Below are 23515 nucleotides of genomic sequence, written 5' to 3'. Positions count from 1 at the left end.
TACCAAACTGTAAGTTGTGTATGGTGTCTGAACCCAATAATTTCCCGTAGCAGCCTCCAGAAAACATGTCAGTTGTCAAGAGCCACTATTGATGAAAAACTGGTATTCTTAATTAAGGTTTCGCTTGGGACGGCTTTCTTACTATTTCTTAAAACAACTTTTTAGTACTAAAACATTACACCATTGAACCCAAAACATTGAGAAATTGCATTCAGGTGAATTCTTTTATGTGCAATATGTATAAATTTATACACAGTATATACAAACTATTTTATATTAAATCTCTTATACACACTATTTCTAATTTTTACACTGTATTAAATTTTTTTACATAGTATTTATATTTTGTATACAATATATACAAATTGTACACTATGTGTACAGAGAAGTATTATGAAAGATTATTCACATATTTGTAGAGTGCTTCCTCTTTAAATTTTTTCCATTGTACACAACAAGGAGGCATACAAGGTGTACTGCAGTTATGCACATATGTTGATTTTAGTGTTTGCAAGGAACATCACAGTTACTAACTAAATTCTATAAACACAAGATGTAAGGACTTTATCTATTCAATATTTGGTTTCAAGAAGTCTTGATTTTAATTTAAAAATCAAATACCAGAACGGATTGTCCAGCTATTATTAGGTATATAGTTGATGAAGATGAAAATTAAAAGGCGTAAAAGTTTATAAAAAATCATAATCATGATTTAACTAGACCAAAAGCGAACATTCGTGATGAGAAAGCATCAGCTCGCCAACTTATTTGGAATTCTATAGAAACATTATTCCTGTACCAGTAACTAAAACCACGAAATCTTAGCCAAGAAGTTAGTTGTACAATTCGATATGAGCCACTAAACCCTTTACAAAAGCCTCTACTTTAGCAGAAACGAAGCAGAAAAAAAAAAAGTTCCAAACACCATTGATTAATTGCTAGGGTTTTACAAAGCTTCATATCCAAGCACAGGAAACTGACAACACTCTGTTCTTCCATCCAAGATATAGAGCTCCATCCCTATCTTCTAGTTTGTAATGTTCGCAGTAGTTTTCTAAGAGTGATTTGATTGTTGCGTTAACAAAAGGACTCAGTGGATACGGTGTGAATCCAGCCATTCTGAACCTTGACTTCCATTTCCCAAGAAGTTCATGTCTTTCCACCCTTTCTGCACCCTCGCAAGCGATGACATTAACTATGTCCCTTGCGAGGCAGTGCTGCTCGACACTGATCCTCTCTTTGTGATCCCTCGGAAGAACTGCATCGATTGATTCGAATATGGCTGTGTAGTAATCCAAGGTCTCCAAAAATCTTGGGAAGAAAGGCGCAGTGTTTGTGTTAGATTCTTGTTCCACGAGGGTCACAACCTTCGGCGACAGGCTCTTCACCATTCTCAGGATTCGGTCCCGGTGATTCTCAGTGCTCACACTCTCATCGGGCATATGGTGCAGCTGGTAGGCAAAGTTGACCGCCAAAGCCTCACCCGGATGAACAAAAAGATGCTCGACATGTATCTTATCACCTGGCAATGGAGCAGCATGGAATTCAAATGGAACATTACAGGACTGTGCGAGACAAGATAGTCTCTGCCCCACAAGATGCAGACCAGTGCCTCGGGCATACTCAGAGATAGAGTCATCAATTCCTGTGATTCTAACTCGCGGCGGCCCCCCAGGCCTTGCGGCAAGGGCCTGTATCAGAGATATCCATTGGCTTCCCTGTGCAATTTGGAAATCTATAATGTGGACTGCATTCTCACCCTTCAAAGCCTCAGCAATGGCACCATTAGCAGAGAAGTACCCAAACTTGAAGTAAGGGCAGACCTCATATAAAATATGCATGTATGAGAGGAGCTCAGAGCTGGTAGGTTCTTTGCACTTGAGAGCTTTGTAGATTGAAGTACCGGTGGACGCTAACCTCGCAATGAGGCCTTCTAAAAGGTAAGCTCCAAGACGCTGGATTGGTTCCCCTGATACTGAAACCATCTGTCTTAATTCGGTCATCAACAACTCCGCCATCATAAGATCGTCATCTTCTACGGCGCGAGCACACGCTATGAGGCCCTTCTTTAAGTCCCCCCTTGCGATCTCCAATAATTTCCACTTATCAGGTTCGAGAAAGAGTTGCCTATCAAAGGTGGTTTCAAAACTATCACCATTATCCATTTCAGAACCAAGCATTGCTGTCTCAAGTTCCCTCATCTTGTGTTTGAGATCATTTGGATCTTCAGTTAAGCATGAAACGCTTGCAGGTGAACCATAGGTACTTTCAGAGAGGGAGTCATGCAGTGACACAGAGCTACCAGTAGTTGAAGATAAGCTGATGCTAGGTGATTGTCGAATTCCATAGCTACCAGCTACAGATGAGGATTCCAGTGTGCAGTAATGGATATCAGAGGCCTGATGCGGCGAGTTTCTTGACCCGGATGTGTCGTTGGAGCAAAGATGATTCACAAATTGATGCTTCTGCGGCGGATAATGTGATTCTGATTCTCTTGCAGAATTGGAGCTGTTCATATAAAATTGCTGAGACTTGTCAAAGTTTTTGTACTTCTTAGAAGCTTGCATAGACATAGAACCAACCAAAGATTTGTAGAGGGGGCTGGAATTGACTGCCTTAAAAGAGAGGTAATCTTCCTTGTGGATATGCCTTTCGTTTCAAGCTAAAAGATAAGAAAATCACAGAAGAGCAAAAATGACTCAGGTAGCAGAGAAACCAAAGAGTTAACCAAACTAATGATAGTGTAAAGTAGTATAGATTACAATTGAAATTAGATAATGCAATTTATTTCAAGCTTTTCAAGCTGTTTGACCTTTCATTAATATGAAAGGACAACACAATATTTTTCAGTATTAATCTCTGCAAAAATGAATTAACAGCAATGAGAGGGTATGATGCAAGACTCAAGTTGCTGCAGCCCTAGATCTGGATCACATTCCTGCTCAGATGCTATTAACTAGTCTTAATATATAATACTTAACCTTAGTTCACATATAGCTAGTCTTAATATATAATACTTAACCTTAGTTCACATATAGCTTTACTTATTTCCACTCCATTTATTTTTATTATTCCTCCAGCGTCTGATTCACTTCCTGGCTGAGCTGCAGTGGTTATTTTCTTCTTGATCTTGAGAGAGGAGGGAGAGAGGGAAGGGAATAGGGAGATTGCAGAACTAAAAAAAATTTATTTCTTAATCATCCCTATTACAACTTATAAAGCCTCTATATATAAACATAAAGGCTACACAACAAGCTACAAACCTAAATCTAGGATCAATATCTAACAATCTTCATATTAATCCTAGATTTACACAAAAAGATAACTGTTGTTCACAAAGAACAGCCGCCGGTCTTCCCCGTCAATTGCGTCCACTGGACGGTTAACACCACGCACCATGTGCGTCTTGCTTCCCGCGCCCTGTGCATCCACTTGGACCTTGCGCCCCGTGCCTGCCCATGAGCCTCCAGCTCCACTCCCGCGCCTTGCACTCATGTGGTCTGACTCCAACCACATCTTGGGCGTATCCACCTACGCACCGAGCCCTGCGCCTTCACCTGCGCCCTGCTCGTCACAATCCCAAGCCCTGCACTATCGCGTCCGGCCAGTGCCCTGCATCTCCTCCGTGCTCCCGTGCGACCTCCTCGCGCACCGCACGCCAACGCTCATCGCGAGCGCCACTCCCGACACTGCTCCTTAAGAACAACCAGACTCCACCTCAAAAATCTAAGCAAATCTTCCGCTACGATCTTGATTACAAGGTCCTGCCACTAAGAAATCTTTGATCATCGTATCCACTTCCAAAAGCAAGATCAATCTCTTTGCGGCCTCTACTGCTCTTAATCTGCACTTCCACCTCCTTCCTCACCACATCAAGAACCGAATCAAGAAGCTCGTCTCCCTTAAAAGCCGGAACTCAACTATGACCAAACAGCTTCCTCCCGTATGCAAATCGAGCTCCTCTACCTCTGCCCTATACCGAACTTCCACCTGCTGATCTACTTGAACTCGACTTCACCGATCATGTTCCGCCTCCTTTCCCGACCGAACCCAATCGGAAGCCCCAAACTCCAGCAGCTTCGAGCCTCCCGTCGATCCCACTTGAAGAAACCGGCTTGACGCCTTTGTTCTATTCCGCAACAAGGACAGGCCCGCCTTCGCCGAATCCAGCGAACCCCTCCAAGATCGCGTGCTCTGGTTGGCCTTTCGCTTGCTTGCCTTCGCATCAACCTCCGCACACCCTGCCTCACCGGTCGATATGTCCGATAGCGAACTGTCAAACCAGACCCGACGTAAGTCCAACGACCGAGCCCATGTAGCGTTCGCCCACGCGAACTCCTGCTCCGGCTCTGCTTCTGTCTCGTGGTCGATACATGCATCAGCTCACCTTTTCTTGAATCGTTTTCTTAGATAAGAAAACCGCCTTCTTAGATAAGAAAACCACCTTCTTAGATAAGAAAACCGCCTCTGCCTCCTCCACCTAGCTTGGTTTCATCCACCAGGCTCTAATACCAGATGTGAGATCTTGCTTGAGAGAAAGAAGCATTTCCTCTTAAACAAGATCTCACATCTGGTGTAGGCGATTCCGATATAATCCCCTACACCATATGTGAGATCTTGCTTAAGAGGAAGTACTTCTTCCTCTCAAGCAAGATCTCACATCTGGTATTAGAGCCTGGTGGATGAAACCAAGCTAGTTGGAGGAGGCAAAGGCGGTTTTCTTGAGGAGCAGTGTCGGGAGCGGCGCTCGGGATGAGCGTTGGCGTGCGGTGAGCAAGGAGGTCGCACGGGAGCACGGAGGACACGCAGGGCACTGGCCGGACACGGCAGTTCAGGGCTTGAGATTCTGACAAATAGGGCGCAGGACTTGGTGTGCCGGTGGATACGTTCAGGATATAGTTGAAGTCAGAGTTCAGACCACATGAGTGCAAGGCGCGGGAGCGGAGCTGGAGGCTCAGGGCGAAGGGTGCAAGTGGATGCACAGGGCGCAGGAAGCAAGACGCACAGGGTGTATGGTGTTAACCATCCGGTGGACGCAATTGGCGAGAAATACCGGCGGGACTGTTCTTTGTGGACAGCATTTATCTTTTTTGTGTAAATCTAGAATCAGTGTGGAGATTGTTGGATATTGATCCTAGATTTAGGTTTGTAGCTTGTTGTGTAGCCTTTATGTCTATATATATAGAGGCTTTATAGGTTATAATAGGGATGATTAAGAAATAAAATTTCTGATTTAGTACTCTCCCTCTCCCCTTCCCTCTCTCCCTCCTCCTCTCTGAAGATCAAGAAGAGGAAGTGTTTCTTCCTCTCAAGCAAGATCTCACAAGGTAAGTAGAATATTGAATGCCATTTTTTGTTATATTTGGTTCTCTCGTTTTGGGATTTTGGGGGTTTGTCCCTGTATTTCGCCTTTTCTCTTTAAAATTAGTATTAGAGCCCAAAGAACCCAGGATCAGCCAGTGGAGTGGAAGAAGGTCACCACATCAAAGGGGATAAACTCGATGTGAAGGTCGGACGGATGTCCATAACAACATTTAAGCAGAAATTTGATGCTCAATCTGCTGAAGTTCGGCCCATCCTCACTATTGCTGGGATGTTCTTGCTATGTCAACCACTACCGCATGCCTTGGATGAACACCCACAAGATCTCCATCCTCATCCTCAGCAACAAAAGGATCAACCATCTTCACTTAAGAAGAGCAAACAGAGAATAAGATGAAGCCCCTGCTAGATCCTCTAGCTCCAAGTGGTACATTTCCGACTCCGACGACAGGGTTGAAGCTCGGGCTTACAATGGATCACAAAATCTGCGCAATCCATGTACCTATCCTCACCAAAACCAAAATCAAGACTGCAAATTTTTTAAGTTAGATATTACAATCTTTAACGGTCATATTTACATTAAGGATTGCTTCAATTGGATCAAATTTGTGAAATCATTCTTCAAATATATGGACATTCCTGAGGATAAGAAGGTGCAATTTGTGGCGTACAAGCTTAAGGAAGAGGCAGCTGCTTGGTGAGAGCAGCTATAGGCCCATCGAAGGCGGGAAGGCAAGCTGCTGAAGTGCACCTTGGCATGGATGACAAAAAGACTAAATAAATGATTCTTGCCAATTGATTATGATCGAATGCTTTACCACCAATACCAACACTACCAACAACAAAGGCATTCCCTCAGCAAGTATATGACCACAAAAAGAAAAAAGCGGCACTTCCCTCACATAAATTCTCTTCTGACCTAAAATTTGTGACTGGCAATTAAAAACAGCCAAACTTTAGATGATGGGATAGTTTGGCCTCAAGTAGGATTTAGTAAATCCTGTAAATCCAAATTTACTAGATCTTGAGGTAGTAAAATCTCAAAAATTATTTTGGTATGACAAAGGTTAAATGATGAGGACATCGTCAGCATTTTCGACACATGTACCATCAGAAGACGCCGGAGATCGACGGCCACGATCATGAGTTTTATTTTGAGTCATTTTATGTAGTAGTTTATTTTATTTTCAGTTTTTTTTTTCGCTTTTGCACTTATGGGTATTTGGTCGCTATTGTAGCCCAAGGGGCATTTTAATCTTTTGTTTTCTTTGTCATTTTGAGGCCTATATATATAACCGTTTTCTTATGTAATGGTAGTTTTGATGAAATGAAAATTTTATTTTTTAGTTCTCTTTGTGAGTTCACCCTCCTCGATCTCTTAGTGAGTTCGTAGGAGAACTAGATCTTTTTGTGAGTTCTAGGTTTTTCTTGTCTTTCATTTTTTTTTCTTTAGTTCTCTTAAGCACTTCGTGTTGTGGAGATTTGGATTGAAGCTTTTCGTGGGAAATTGGGTTTTCACTCGCCGAATCCCTAGAAATTTTCCCTCTCTTCCTTCCCTTGCTCTTGCCGCCGCCCCCTCCCTGGATTGCCCAGGCCGCCGGCCTGCAGCCCCAATCCGCCGGCCAACACAACCTGCCGGCCAGCCGCCACCGGCCAGCCCACCAGCCCGCCGGCTCTCTTCCCTCCTTCCTGCCGCCGCCCCCCATCAATCCCCCCTTTGGAATTATTTTGAATTCATCAAATTAATTCCCCTCCCCTCTTCCAAAACTGAAATTATTTCAGATTTCAGTTTTTGTTTTCTTGGGAGCCTTTCTCTAAGCAAGCATCTCAAGGGCTCAAGAAGAGAGTTCTCCACATCCATGGACGGCCGATCCCGACATCAACCACGGCTTCATCTTTGATGATCAAGGAAGAAAGGATAAGACGTTGGATGCTCTCTAGTCATCCCATGGACTACCCGCCACCGGCTCCCACTCCAACGGACTACACTTTGTGTGCCATTTGTCTCCTAGTGGCATCGCTCGGTTGCTCTCAATCTTCCTCCATTAAAAGTGCCACCAACAAGAGAGTGAGTGAGAGACCCAAGGTGAAAAGTTCTATTTGTTAATTGTGGATTATTGTTTCTCTCCATAACATTACTATCTAATTCTATGTTGTCAATTTGATATTGTCCCATTAATCTAGTTGTAACCACATGCCTTACTTAATTTCGACTTGATAATTCCGAGAACTTAATTTGGGTGAGCATTAATTCTATAACTAGCAAAGCTTTAACAATCTTATATTAAAATCCCCAAGCAGTTCTTGTTTCCATGCATTACGTTTCACATCATTAAATACAATTAAATCCAGATGAATTGTTTAGTACTTTAGGATTTAAGCATATTAATTCAAATAAGATTTTAATAACACCAAATTCTTTATTAATAATAACTTATTATCCAATCAGCTGAATTTTACTATTACTTTAATGTGTAAAGAGAGGGAAAAAAACAAAATTAAGAAAAGCTGATGGGAGTGAAAATGGAGTTTGAAAAGGAAGACGGTATTCTTTGCTGTCATCACCTATCTATTTCTATAATTTCTCTTCTCTTTTGTATTTTTCTATGTTCTTTCTAGAGCCCTAGGCCCATCTAGGGTTTGCTTTTCCTTGTCGTCATTTCTTTATTGTTGATTTGGCTTTGTGTGATTCACGTGAAGTAGAGTTTTGAAAGATTCATTCAATAAAACTTCTTTGCCTCCTTTGACAATGTAATCGTTCTTATCTAATCAGAAGTTACAAATGGAGCTCACCGCTAAGATAATAATATTTCTCTCTTTTCACGAGCTCCATCTGCTATATCCGGTGAATCCGTCAAACTATTGGATTTACTAAATCCGGGATTAAGGGGAAAGGTGGAAAACTATATGAAATAAGGATTTAACTTATCATGAGATCTAAGCATGGATTAAGGAGAAAAGGTGGAAAACTATATGAAATCAGGATTTAACTTTTCATGAGATCTAAGCATGCTTTTTTTTTGGTATTTGGCAAGAATTAACTCAAATTCTGCTCAAATGTTGCTTAAATCCTGCATCCAAACAGCCCCTATAGTTTTTGAATCCCATTTCCTCACCCTAAGCTCAGAAAACCTTTCCTACTCACTTACCTCCTACTATGATCCATATTTTCATCACTCAGTTAGTTATGCCCTTTGGGTTATTCAATGCTCTTACAACCTTCATGAGATTGATGATCAAAGTACTCAAGCCATCCATTAAAAAAAATTATAGTCTACTTAAATAATATTTTGATCAAACGCATTGATGAAAAATCACATTTTTGGCATCTTCGACTATTTTTGAAACCTTAAGAGCCGAAAATTTTCACATCAATATGAGAAAATATTTTTTCTTTAAAAAAGAAGACATATTCTTAGGGTTCAATATTTCTACTAATGGATTCCAACCTAACCCTGTTAAAGTCAAGCCAAATATGGAGTAACCAATATCAAAATCATTTATCAATGTTAGAAGTTTTTATAGCATGACCGCATTTTATAGGAGGTTTATTAATGATTTAACCCAATCACAGAAATCCTTAAAAAAAGATAAGTTTATATAGATAACTAATACAATCAAAGCCTATGAAAAGATAAAAATCTTCATGCCCACTTCACTTATCCCCTGATTGCTTGACATTGCAAGCCCTTTGAAGTCTTTTGTGATATCTTCATCATTAGCACTCAAGAAAATGCAATGCCACTTATGATAGATAATTATTATGTCGTTATATAATTCCTTAAACATTAGAGACATTGCCTATTACATAATGAATTTAGCTTACATTCTAGTCATCATGCCCTTAAGTTTAAAAATTCTAAAAAAAAATCACAAACATGCAAAATGGGTTGAACTTATCCAAAATTATTCTTTCATTTTGAAACAAAAATTAGGTATGAAGAATAAAACTGTCAATGCCTTATCAAGAGTCATTTTAGTCCTCTCCTCTTTAGAATCATAAAAATCATACTTTTCAAGAATAAAAAATAACTATGCTACATGTCCTGATTTTTATCTTCTTTATCATGACTACCTTGATAAAATTTCTTACTCTTACTGATCTCTTTGTTATTTTTAATGGTTATCATTATCGAGAAAATAAGGCTTATATCCTTATATAATCTCTTCAAAATTTTCTAATAATTGATCTTTATTCTAGGATTATAATAGAACACTTTCATAATGATAGAACTATTAAACTATTAGAATCAATATTTTTTATCACTCCTTAAAAATAGATATTGAACGCATTATTAAACTATTAGAATCAATTTGTTTATGGTTATAATCCAAAAAGAACAATTGATCTGACATATATTCCACATCATTTTATTTTAAGATGCTACATTCACCTTTGAATAAATTTTTTATGAACAACATGAATATATAAAATAAAAAATCTAATTAAATAATAAATATGTAAATGCAATAAATTCTAAAAGTTCTTCTAAAGAATATGACGAAAGTGGTAATGTCTGAGTATGAATTCCCCCAAAGTGTTATCTTGCCAAATATAGTGAGCTTTATGCTAGAGCTTGTGGCCTATTCAAAATTCTTTAAAAACTTGGAGCAAATGTTCATGCACATAAATTATGTTTTTAATATTGAGGCTATACTATCTTAGAAGGGAATAATTAAGTCTGAAGATTTGTAAGATAATCATATTATAGGAGACAAATTTAATTTTACAGGTTCCTCATACACCATAATTCTTGGATATTGATAGCATTATTTTAGAAGAACTTCTCTCACATATACGCATATCACCCAAAGTCTTAGTTAGGAGGAAAGACTAATCTCCTTCTAAGAATACTTGGATGACCAAAGAAAATATAGAGAATCTTGCCCTAGGTCTTATTGATGAGTACATGAACTTTGCCTATACAAAACAAAGTCCTTTGAGGTCAGGTAGGGTTGATGCAACACCAAGACAAAGGCCAATGATAATATCAAAAAATAAGACTCTATATCAAGATTTTAGTCATTCATCATGCCTAACTTTCCATGTAAGCTCATAGACTATTTATAATCTCCTTAAAATCATCAAAAAGTAATTAAGAAGCTTAATTTAAAGCCCTTGTATGAGTAGGTGGGTTATACCTATCAAGGAGATAAAAATCTTCATAAGCTGCTTATTTCAGAACCACTCTACTTACATTATTTGGCTAATCCCAATTTTCATGCATTTTGAAGAATTTAAATTTTATTTTATTTCTCTTATTTTCTTTCCCTTTGTATTAGGATAAATTGTTAATTCATATAAGAGTATTTAATTGGCTCATAGTACTTTCTAAAGTTATTTAGGATTGAAAAAGGCCTATGAATAGTATCTCATTTTGTACATTTTGAATAAGAATTATTTTTATTTGTACAAATTTCGTATGAAAAAGCTTGGCAGCTACTCTACTCTCTGATGAAGCTTAGTGGTTAATCCTCTAGGACTTTAGTGAGTCTCTAGTTATCTTTTCTACTCTTTCCCAACAGAATTTCACCTCCTCTATATAGCCTCAACACGAACTTTTCTCAAACCCGAAATACAACTAAACTCTTAAAAACTCTCCCAAATATTCCCTCACATCCTTCTTAATCCTCCAAGGTTCAATTCTCCAATAACCCTAAAATACTTTAGCCAAAATCCCAATATTTCTTGTTGTGAGCAATAAGATTACAAATTTCATAACTCCTCAATCACTAATCTAAAATCCATAAAAACACTACTATTAGCTTTCTAACATCTCAAACCTTTAATCTGAGGCTCATCTCCACTTCTCCCAGAAAAACTTAACCATTTGATCGCTTCAAAATTTCAACATCAAATCTTTATAAATTTTGAATATTTATTTCACCACCATACAAATAACCCGTCCACCACCACCCAAAGAGGACACTAATCAAGTTTCTTCTTTCACTATTAAAAGCATATAGACAGCACTTAAGGGCACTCACCCCAAGAGAACTCGCTCTTTCATAATAGCAGTCCTCAATCAGCGCCACCCACCTATCGCAACCCTCTCCGATCAAACTAGAGGAAGCACGCACCTATGAAGCCCATCACCACGACTTCATGGATTGAACTCATCCCTAACTCACATCCACTTCCACCCAGGGGACTCGCCCCTCATTATGAGTGACTCATCTCTTGTTCCTAAAGACTCGCCTCTTCTTATAAGAACTTTCCCTCACCGTCTCACCTTATGTACCAAGTCCCAAAGACTCGCTTAAGGTACTCACTCTCGAAGACTCGCCCAAAGTATTCACTTGAGAGGAGGGGACCACGCCAGAGATAGGAGTCCATATGTTCATCATTCAGCCGATTCACATGTATGTATCAATCTGTATTAATCATATCATGTTCTGATTTTTCTAGTTATTCTATGTGCAACTTTTCATGTAATCCTATTAATCTTAAAAATAAAAGGTTAAGAGGAAGATTTTTAAATTTATGTTGGGATGATTACTTATAAAGATGTTTGAGCATTCTAATTATTCTCTGTACTCACAAACTTCCATCACTTGGTTCTCTAACTCTAACCCGCCGATGATCTATTAATAGGGTTGGGTAGTATCCATGAATAAATTTGTATCCAATAACATACATTGAATAAGAGAGAATCATTTCACATTCTTGTATTAAATATGCCTTCCTTCTATATTCAAGTGAATTATATTAATAGATGTATAGTAATTTGATGACTTTTCTTAACAGCTAATCAGGCTAACCACATCACATATTCTCATTCACTTGTTACTGGGTGAAGTTAAAAATATTTAATACTGGAGGCAAATTAATTAAGCCAGAAGGCAAAAAGGACAACAAACATTTCATAGACGAATGATTACAGAACAAAAGAAAAAGTAAACAAAACATATTGATGAATATAAGGCCCAATTTATGTGCCTGAAGTTAGAATTAAAGTTTGACAAATAATCAAATATGTTAGTATTCAACAGCTTTAAGCTGCCCAAACCCTCATGAGACTTCTTCAAAAGTAATGCTTTTGATATCACACACAACATTGTGAAAATGAAAATTAAAATCCAGCCCTATCTTGTTAAAAGTCAAGAAGGCCAAGCAAAGCTTCTTTGTGGCTGAATGGTCAAGTCGGAGAAAGATGTAAAGGAGGTGGATCACACAAAGCCCTTACCTTTGAAGAAAGTAAAGAGATAAAAGAAGAAAGCGGTGTGAGAAAGAAAATCCTAAGTAATTCCTTTTATTTCCTCACTAACTCTTTTTCTATCTTTAACTTTCGGACTATATAAATTCATGAATTTTGTAAGATCCACTGAATACTTTATCGTACTATTTTGTATGAGAACTAAAAGGATCTCAGATCTTTAATTTGTTTCCTCTTCTACTGTTAATGGCTTAGAACTAAAGCAGCTTCATTCGGAAAAACTGCCCCATGCTTCCAAATGTTTCAAAACCCTAAACCAATCCCATACCAAGAAATACCTAAGAAATTAAAGCATAAATTCGATCAAAACCTGGGCAAATTATTGGGTCAGGTGACCGAACGCAGAGATAGGTTCGGATAATAATAAAATATTATTTTAAAATTAGCGCAACTAAAGCGTAACTAAAGCGCAACCAAAGCGCAACTAAAGCGCAACCAAAGCGCAACTAAAGCGCAAGTCAAAAAGCGCAACTAAAGCGCAAGGTGACGCGGCAAATTTTTATTGGCTGTCCGAACTTATCTTTTGGCTCCGGTCACCTGACCCAATAATTTGCCCAAAAGGCACCTGAACCAAAACTGGATTGGGACACAAATTTCCAGCTTTATCACCCCGGCCTTGGATTAAAAGCTCCTGTCTCTGAAAAATGAAGTTCAGAGGCCAAATTTCTCTTACGCAACCAAACAGGGGAAGAATATAAGTGAAACTAAAAACTTGCTCCAAGTCCTAGAACTCCTTACAAAGAGGAATTACTATTCACATTATTCAACAAGGATTCAGCAAAACAGCGGCAGCTGAGAAGGAAGAATCAAACTTGCAAAGATTTCTTCCATTAAAGATGCTAAAAGTAGCAAACTGAAAACTAATAGAGAAAAAAGAACCTTAGATCCGCAAGACATAGATCAATTGAAAACCGTGCAAGCAAAGATTAGGGTTTCTACCCGCAGGGAGGATGCGAAGCTTAAAAATCAATATCGAAGAAAGCCAGTAATTGCAAGACAATGCTCCTGTACCTCCTGTACTTCCCAGCTAGCCTCCACTCTATATCAAAAACTAAATGGTGGAGAATGAGACTCCAATAGAATTGGCCTGCTGCCAAATAGTGAAATTATAGAGATGAACCCCCACAACGACTGCCCCCATTATCATTAATAACTACAAAACTGCCATTTTTTTTTCTTCCTGCTAGGAGTCCAATGTTGACCAATCAGTCAAAAGGAGACCATTTGCCGACTTCAAGCTTTTGGGCAGCACCAGGCCACCAGCTAGAAGAGGAATATCATTAAAAAAAAAAACGTGTCTGTCATCCATTTTGAAAGAAAGACAAAAAATAAAAAAATAATTTGTCGCCTTCGATCTGTTTTTCTTTCTTCCAGTGATTTTGGTTGGTTTATACTTCGTCCATGATTGCTGTTAGCCACAAAGAAGAAGATATTTTTTTAGAAATATGCAAATAATATGATATATGCAAAAAAAAAGCTGATATTATATTTTTATGGTATCTATCATAATAATTAGTTAAAGCTAAATTAAAATTTTGATTGTTCAATATAATATGGTTTAAAAGTAAAGAAAAGTGATTTTTTTTTAAATTTCAGTGATTTTTTCATTTTATGTCGTTGTATATTTTTCTTTTTATTAATTTTCAGCTGTTTGTGTGAATAAAGGCAAAATTTTTAGATGAAAATATATATATATTTAATTATTAAATGAACGAGTAAAAATAAAAATTAGAAAAATAGATCAAGTTGCCAAACAGCCACTTGACTAAAATTAGTATTTTATTATTTATACTTAATAAATTTATAAAATACTCTATTTAAATTTATAATAATGTTGTATTAGAATATCATAGAAGTTGTGGTCTTAATCTAACATATTTCCTCCAGGGGAATATAAGATGGAAGATCTGATAAAAGAGAATTGGAGAAGCATTGCCTATTGGATTCGGGTGGTGAGGATCCTTAAAACTTGCTGTAAGGTTATAAATAAAATTTGATCCAGGTATTTGTATTTTGGGGACATTTACAAAAGAAAACTACACATGATTTCGTGGAAGGAGACTTGTAAACCTACAATGTTGGGAGGGCTCGGTTTACCTTCTATTGATTCTTTATATCATGCTTTTGGTTGCTCTATAATTTGGAGATTCTATAATGCTGAGAGCTTTCTTTTTCTCTTGGTGGAGAGCTAAGCATATATCTTTTTGGTATCATCGCAACAGTCATGCTTCTGCTTATTGGAATTTCCTTTGTGAATTAGCCATGGAAATATAAGACTGATTGAGCTTCAGAATTAAGGATAATTGTGCCTTATCCTTCTACTGGGATCCTTGGTGTTTTGGTAAAATTGTTGCTGAGAGGTTATTTGATTCTTATTCCAATTTTAATTTCACTGCCTCCTCACACCTAACCGTAAATAGTTTTTTTATTAGCAACAACTAGAGCTTGCCTTTAGATTTTCCTACTCAAATTGCGGATATGATAACCTCTGTGCCTTATTGTCTGACGGGTGGTAACTGTCTTTGGCTTAATTTTGCAAACCCAAAATTATGTACCTTCGTTGGGCATTACTACTTGAATTTCAATGTTGTTTCTTGGCATAATTTTGTTTGGCACAAACACTATACCTTGCGCCACTCTATCTTCACTTGGATGGCTTCTAAAAATGGCCTAAAAACTGCAGACTCTTCGCTCTCGAGAGGCATTCAGGTGCCTTCTACTTGTGCCTTTTGTTCTAATGCTAGAGAAACTCAAAATCATCTGTTTTTTGAATGTGATTACACCTTCAGTATCCTCAAGAATATTTTTCCTGCTCTGGGAAATATGTTCTCGAGGCCTACCCTACAACAAACATTTAACTGCATTGATAAAAAGAATATTGAAAAAAACAGGAAAATTTACTATTTTCTGCTCCTATGCGCTACCGTCTACTATATATGGAGGGCCAGTAGGGGTGTCAATTTTTGACACGACACGAAACACGACCCGAACCCGACCTGAAAAAATCCGGGTTCGGGTTGAAGAAATCAACCCGTTTTAAAAATCGGGTCGGGTTCGGGTTGACACGGAAACACGAAATTGACCCGAAAGTGACACGAAAACTCATATTTGACCCGAAAATCCGAGTTTGACCCGTTTTTGACCCAATTTTGACCTGAAAACGAAGATTGACCCGATTTTTTACCCGAAAACTTGCAATTTTGGGTCAATTTCGGGTCATTCGTGTCGGGTCGGGTTGACCCGGACTCGAATCGGGTCGGATTCGGGTTGACCCGAACAGTGCCGGGTCAATTCCGGGTTCGACCCGAACCCGACCCGTTGACCTGATTTGACACCCCTAAGGGCCAGAAATGACAGAGTTTTTGGAAATTCAATTGACTGCCAAGCGACTATTATCACCAAGATTAAAAGGGGTTTCTTTATGAAAAATCACAAGCGGAAATGCTTCCATAACCTATTCAATTGATCATTTGTTGTTTTTGTGGCTTTCGGTTTGCCAGATTTCATGTTGACCCTCCGGTTTCTTTTGACTTCCCTGGATGGCCTCATGGCAACTGGGAATTAGTTTTGAAGGACGATGATGACAGCAAATTCACTCAGTTCCCCTCGGACGGTCTTCTTCGGCAACCAGGGGAACTATTATCATCTCTTTTGATGAATTTTGATGCCTTCGAGATTTTCAGGAATTTGCACCCTAAGTCCTTTTGTTTTTGTTGTATTATTTTTCTTTTTTTATGCTTCATTTTGTTCAACAGCCTAGGCTGATAGGATTTTGTCATTTCCTATATGTTTTTTGTGTGTGCATCTGACTTTCATTTACTTTGTACGTCTTTCATTTTTCAATGATATGGGCTAAGGCCCCAAATATTCCCAAAAAAAAGAATTGGAGAAGCAAGAGAGAGAGAGAGAGAGAGAGAGAGAGAGAGAGAGAGAGAGAGAGAGAGAGGACAACATGTCACATGGCTGTCAAGTCGGCATCCACCTGACGACTTGAACTGTTTTGCTAATTTTTTTTATATAATAGTGTTTTGACAAACTCACACACACGTCACATGTACAAGACTAGAACTCAAGACCCCTTTATTGGAACTGATAGCCACAACTCTAGACCAACAAATCAAGAGAAGCTACGTACTTTCTTCCTCTATAATATTTAAATTTATAATTAATCTTATCTTTAAATTTTGAGACGAATAAATTGGCCCACTCATTAAAAGAAATAGTTCTTTTTTTACGGTTAGGGGATTCGAGCCCGGATGAGATGGGTGGAATTTCTTCTGTTGACCATTCGGCTACAAACCCGATCTCAAGAAATAGTTATTTGTTAAATAGAATAAATTGAAGTCACCTATTTTAAGAAAGATTGAAAAATAAAACTTTTCAATCTTTCATCCCTTTCCTTCACCCATTATCTCTGTTACTTTTGTGGCGTAGATTTCATATGCTTACTGATTGTCCTGATCTATTGTGTCGTTGGGCTGGGCAAATTATTTTGTGTGGAGTTCGGATGTCATATGGAGACCAATAAAAATGTGCCACATCACCCAAAAAATGCAACGCGCTCGGTACCGAGCTCAGTACCGACTCAGTACCGCTCGGCACCAAACATAACCAGACGGTGAAGAATGAATAGAAACAGCCAAGCACATAGGACAACTCTCAGAAAGGAGAAAGGGAAAAACTATTTTCATTTTGCAAAGCAATGTACAGGACTATTTATAGACATGCATACAGGTTAAAAACAAGAAGTTGGCGTGTCAAGTGACTGCCATGTTTACACGTAAGATATAACAGCAGGTCTTGCTTACATCCCCCTTCAAACTAATGATGAGCGACAGCAGTTAATTTGCTTGATAAACTTTTGAACCGAAGGATGAGAAGAGACTTGGTGAAGATGTCAGCCATCTGATCATTGGTGCAAATGTGATGGACGGAGAGATGCTTTGCTTGTATGCTATCTCGAATGAAGTGGCAGTCTATGTCAATGTGCTTTGTGCGGGCAAGATATATTGGATTATTTGCTAGTGCGATTGCCGATGTGTTGTCGCAGTATATGGTGGTAGGATTTATTTGAGGCATTTGGAAGTCCTCCAGCAGTCTTCGAAGCCAAATGACTTATGATGCTTTTGTCGCAAGTGATCTGTACTGAGCTTTAATTGATGATCGAGCAACAATATTTTGCTTTTTCACCTGCCAAGAGATAAGAGATTTTCCCAAAAAAATTACAAAAACCTGAGATGGATCGATCGTCGTCGGCATTGCTAACCTAATTAGCATCCAAGAAGCCTTGTAGCTTGAGTTGGTCTTGGTATAGCAGAAGGCCAACGTTGGTGGTTCCGTGTATGTAACGTAGTAAATGTCTAAGGCCTTCGAAATATGTGTTGAGTGGGTGATGCATGTATTGGCTTAGATTATGAAGGTAAATTGAATGTCGGGTCGAGTCGAAGTAAGATATTGTAAGGATCCGAGTAGGTGTCGGTATAGTTGAGGATTGGAAAATTTGTCCTGTGATTGAGCATTAAGGACGGTTTTGCATGAGCTAGGGGAAGAGACATGTTTAGCATTTTGCATGCCTGCTCTTTCTAAAATTCATTGGGCATAGTTTTGTTGATGCAAGATAACTCCATTTTTTATGGGGACGGATAGAATGCCCAAGAATTGAGCTAAGGGCCGAGATTACGCATTTGGAAGCGAGCATGAAGATTGGATAGGAGACGATTGATTTCAGATGTGGAGTTGTCGGTTAGGAGAATATCATCAATGTAGGTAAGAATGTACATGCGAATGAGCCATTTTTATACGTAAGTAATGATGGGTTAGAAGCACTAAGTTTAAATCCAAACTGACTAAGATGATTTGATAGAGTGGCATACCATTCACGGGGAGACTGCTTTAGCCCGTTTAAAGCTTTCTTTTACCTGCAAACATGATTAGGATGAAGAGAATCTTGAAAACCTTGAGGCTGCTGCATGTAAACCGTGTCAGATATGTTACCATGTAAAAAAGTATTAGAAATGTCTAATTGATGAATATAATGTAAAGCAATAAGAATGAGAACACGAACTGTGGGCATTTTAGCGACGGGACTAAAAGTTTCTGTGTAATCTAACCCATGTTCTTGATTGAAATCTTTTGCAACCAATCTAGATTTATATTTGGACACAGTTCTGTCTGAGTGAAGTTTAGTATGAAATGTCCATTTACAGCCGAGGATATTTTGATTTGGCGATGGTGGAACAAGTTTCCACGCTCCTTGTTCTTGAAGAGCTTGAAATTCTTGAGATATGGCCAAACACCAATGTTTAGATTTAACTGCTTGATTATAGGTGGTGGCTTCTATAGGTTGAAGGATATGGGAGGGGTCAAAAATTTGTTTAGGTTTGGTGAGACCACTTTTGAATCAAGTGATCATCGGGTGTCCTGAGGGAGGAATAGATGGTTGGGGTGGAGGATGTGTGAAGATGTAGGAGAACTGGTAGATGAGGAGCTAGTGTGATCTGTGACTGGAGCTGGGTTTTGATCTTGCGGAGTTCTGTCATGAGAGAATTAATTGACGGTGGGTAATCTGTTGGGTTTGAGGGCAATGTTTTGTTTAAGTTTTTGAGCAGTCCAACTGCCAGTACAAGGAGAAAAGGAGGTGTTGTTAAATGGGAGTGTTTTAACTGAGATGTGATAGTGGTGATGTTGTTAAAGGGGAACACAGCTTCATTGAAAACAATGTGACATGAGGTATTTATTTTGTTGGTAATGGGATCCAAGCAACGATATCCTTTTTAAGAGGGAGCGTATCCAATAAAGACGCACAAGTATGACAACTGATAGAGCTGGTTGGCAGAATACGGTTTGAGACAAGGGTAGCATAGGCATCTAAACACCTTAAGATGATTATACGAGGGCGGATGAGCGTGAAGAAGTTCATATGGGTTTTGTTAAGGGTGTTGGATGAAGGTAGCCTATTTATTAGGTAGGCTACCGTCATGAGAGTATCAACCCAAAGATGTTGAGGAATGTGAGCTTGAATGAGTAGGGCCCGAGTTGTTTTCGTTAAATGGCGATGCTTACGTTCAGCAAAGCCATTTTGAGTGGGGGAGTAGGGGCATGTGAATTGGTGTGTAATATCGAGGAGTTTTGAATTTATTTCCAGTAAATTCGCCTTCCCCGTTGGTGTCAAGTATGCGAATACAAGTATGAAATTGGCACTCAATCATGTGATGAAATTCAATAAAAATATTAAGAACGTCTGATTTTTGGACTAACGGATAAACCCAATTATATTTCGAGAAGTCGACAATGAATAAAACATAGTAACTGAAGCCTTTATTGGATTGAAAGGGAGACGGTCCCCAAACATCTGAATGAACAAGATCGAAAGGAACTTTGCTTACATAGAAACAGGGAAAGGTAGACGATGACTTTTAGCCATCCTACAAGCATTACACATGAAATGAGAGGAAAAATTACAAATAGTTGAATGAATTTTAGCTAAACACGACAGGGTCTAAGCTGATGGGAGGCCGAGTCGTCGGTGCTAGAGATCCAGAATAGCTTGGATTGAGAGAAGAGCTAGTGTGGACAGTTGTATCAGAGTGGTAGGCGCTTAGTGAAATGGATATAACCCATTAATACATGGACCCATGAGAAGAGTTTGGTGGGTCTTCTTATCCTTAATTTCGTAGCCATTGGAAGAAAACGCAATAAGGCAATGGTTATCGGTAGTGAGTTGATGGACAAAAAGTAGATTAAATGAGAGATTTGAAACTAAGTGGTGGTTAGATAGAAGAAGTCTACCTTGAGGCTTAAGAAGAATGCCTTTACCAGTGTTATGGATCGGGATTTCTTGGCCATTACCAAGAATCATCTGATTAGATTTGGTGGGCTGTGAGGATTGAAAGTGACTGGGATCGGCCGTTAAGTGGGAGGAAGCTCCATTGTCAAGAAACCACTCATTTGGCGGGTTGGTGGTAGACGGACAGAATAAGGCGGCACTTGGTTGTTCGGAGTTATATTGGTTGTCGTGCATGTGCCAACATTTTACGTCAGAGTGGCCGAATTTGCCGCATATTTGGCATGTGACCGGAGTTCTTGAAGACTGAGTTCGGCGAGTGTTGTTTGAAGAGTTTCGCTAATTGCGAGAGTTTGAGGAGTTTCGGCCGTGAGAGTTGTTTGATCGGCCACGACCATGACCCTGAGATGCGGTTAAAGCCATGGTGTTATAGGAGATTTGAGGAGATTGAAGATCGCAGAGATTGAAGATCGCAGGTTGTTTCGTGCGTAAGATTTAGTTCTTCGCTGCAAAGAAGAGTGTACATGTCGTCAAAGCTGAGAGGTTGTAGATTTGTGTGAATCACTATTTTAAAGGCTTGATAGGTAGGAGGGAGGCTGTCAAGCGTGTAATGGATGATGTATTCGACGTCAAGAGGAGCACCCGCATTGGCTAGCGAGTCGACTTTAGATTTTATATCAAGTAGAAATTGCGTCATTGTTTTGTCCTTCATGGACAGATAATGCAACTCATGTTTGAGTTGGATGATTCTTGATCGTGTGCTTGATTGAAGTCGGTGATCGAGTGTGCTCCAAATTTTTGAGCAGTGATTGATGGAAAGAACAAAGGGTAGAATGGTGTTGGAGATAACAGAGTAAAAGGATGCCGCAAGATTTTGATCCACACAAAGCCAGTTGGAGTATTTGGGGTTAGCGACCGACTGACCTATAGAATCGGAGAGGATTTTGGGCGGAGGAGGGGTAGATCCATCAAAGAATCCTTCATAAGAGTTTGCTCATAATAGTTTGAGCACCTGAGTGCGCCAAAGGGGGCGATTGTCGACTGAGAGAGGTTGAATGACAACGTTCTTGATGTTGCTCATCAAGAACTTGAGGGACGCCGGTATTTGCGGCGTGGACTGGAGGGACTCAGGAAGAGGGGTCTCAGACATTTGGGAAGATGATTGAGTCAGAGAAGACATAGTGTGAAATAAGAGGGGGAAGAATGGAGTCGAGGCAGGACGAAAACAAGAAAAAGAAATTGAGAATAGGGATCCTACCGCTCTGATACCATGAAGAATTAACAGAAATAGCCAAGTGCACATGACAACTCTCAGAAAGGAGAAAGTGAAAAACTATTTTCATTTTGCAAAGTAATGTACATGACTATTTATAGACAGGCATACAGGTTAAAAAACAAGAAGCTGACGTGTCAAGTGACTGCCACGTTTACACGGAAGATATAACAGTAGGTCTTGCTTACAGATGGTTCTCTCGCTTGGTGTCCGCACAAAATAATCTCTCTGTTGGCTGACGAATATTTAATTAGCTGCAACTTTTATTTCAATTGAAGCTTTGCATGTAGTTATGATTTGTCTTTTCTTCCCTGCAGTTTTGCAACCTAAAAAGAGAGGCAGTCGAGTCATAAAGGAACTGAATGTGGAGCTTTAAGAATGTTGTTTTCAACGCTAGGCTGCATAAAATTGTTCTTTTTTTTTCCACTTCTGTGATTTTAGATTTCTTTAGTTCTTGTTTGGTGATTTTCTTGAGTCTCTAGCCTAGGATTTAAGCCTACAAAAGCCCAAGCCACCAAGGTCCTCTTCATATAGAGAGTAGATGTCTATTTATAGACTTTGAGAGTGGCATGCTCCTTAAATATGCAAAAGATCCATGGTAATTTTGGATTGCTCCATCGAATGACTTTATTACCTCAATTATGGAGTGCTTTTCAAGCATTTAAGTGTCTTGTGATGATAGAATTAAGTGGCCTTGGGCTCGTTGGATTCGTCACGTCGAGCCGCTCAATTTGACTATAAGCATGCCATATTTAGAGATTATTTGATCATCAATTAATATTTTGAACCTTTCAAATATGCTTCCGTCCCTTGATTTGGATCCATTTTGGGCTCGGATTAGACCAACTTTAGTGTCGTTAGGTCCATCTAATTTAGACGTTTAATTTGACCATAAATTTATTAAAATCAGAGTTCATATATCCCAAATTTAATTTTGAAAGTTTTCAACTATATATGCTTCGAGATTCGTGCCCGATCAAGATGATTTTGGAGGCATATCATTACTAAAAACAAGTAAATATACATTTTTAAAAACACCAAAGGACGCAACCCTTCAAGTTAAAACATGAAAAATGAGAAAAACAAATTTATCCAACCCAAATAACAATGCAGCAACGTCGGGATTTGGAGAGCCGTGGAGCTCTACTCTCTGTCTTCAGCTTGACTTATAGCACCGCCACGTTGGGTTCTCCGAAGCTGCCGGCACAAATGTATATCTTCGCAAGGCTCTAACATACAATGTTGTGGCATTGTATAGTTGTACAAAAAAATAAAATCCCTGCAACCACTTGTTGAGCTCAACTAACGGAATTGTAGTCTAAATCAACAATACAACCCGATTGATTGACACAATAAGATTCCACACAAAACTAACAACATTTTTTCATTTTAATATCATAGTTTTCATATCAAAATTAAATTCAATGTTATGAAAATCGGATCGGACGACGAACCAGAAGAATGAAAGGTTTATGGTTATATGGTTTAATCAGAGTGAAACCGGGATTAAATTGGATGATGTCATAAATACTATAATTATTTTAATATAATATAATTACATAATAATTAAAATTTTAATATATATATATATATATAACACTATATAAAAAAAAGTAAAAAAAAAAATTTAATGAAAAAGAAAAGAAGAAAAAATAAGAGTGAAAAAGAATAGTAAAAAAAATAGAAAATACATAAAAACGAACAAAACATAAAAAAAAAAATAAAGTACACGAATAATAGTTTACACATCATCTTGCTCCTGGTCTGATGATTCAGAAGCTAGGTTTGCCCAAGAAATTTTTTTGCTTTTTATTATTTGTCATTTTTATAATTTGATTAGCTTTACCCTTTTCTTTTGTAGGAAGAGTTTTCAAATTTGGGCACTAATTTTTCATATGTCCAGGCTTCCTACATCCAAAG

At 38.6% G+C, this 23515-nt stretch overlaps 1 protein-coding gene across 1 annotated transcript; it reads right to left on the bottom strand.

Annotated features, from left to right (window-relative positions):
* Positions 1-741: 741 nt before the first annotated feature.
* Positions 742-13696, bottom strand: LOC110108167 (scarecrow-like protein 21). Its single transcript, XM_020838683.2, has 2 exons — positions 13479-13696; positions 742-2662 (listed from the first exon to the last, which is right to left on the bottom strand). The coding sequence occupies exon 2, from the start codon at positions 2571-2573 to the stop codon at positions 957-959; it is 1617 nt and encodes a 538-aa protein (XP_020694342.1). The 5' UTR covers positions 2574-2662; positions 13479-13696; the 3' UTR covers positions 742-956.
* Positions 13697-23515: the final 9819 nt, after the last annotated feature.

Source organism: Dendrobium catenatum, unplaced genomic scaffold, assembly GCF_001605985.2.
Source record: "Dendrobium catenatum unplaced genomic scaffold, ASM160598v2 fragScaff_scaffold_1574, whole genome shotgun sequence".
Lineage (NCBI taxonomy): Eukaryota > Viridiplantae > Streptophyta > Magnoliopsida > Asparagales > Orchidaceae > Dendrobium > Dendrobium catenatum.
The sequence above is the reverse complement of the archived record's forward strand: the minus strand, read 5'-3'. Positions and strand labels throughout refer to the sequence as shown.

What these genes read in the sequence shown, in the direction of transcription:
- LOC110108167 (XM_020838683.2), bottom strand. Translation starts at nt 2,573, where the DNA reads ATGTCTATGCAAGCTTCTAAGAAGTACAAAAACTTTGACAAGTCTCAG.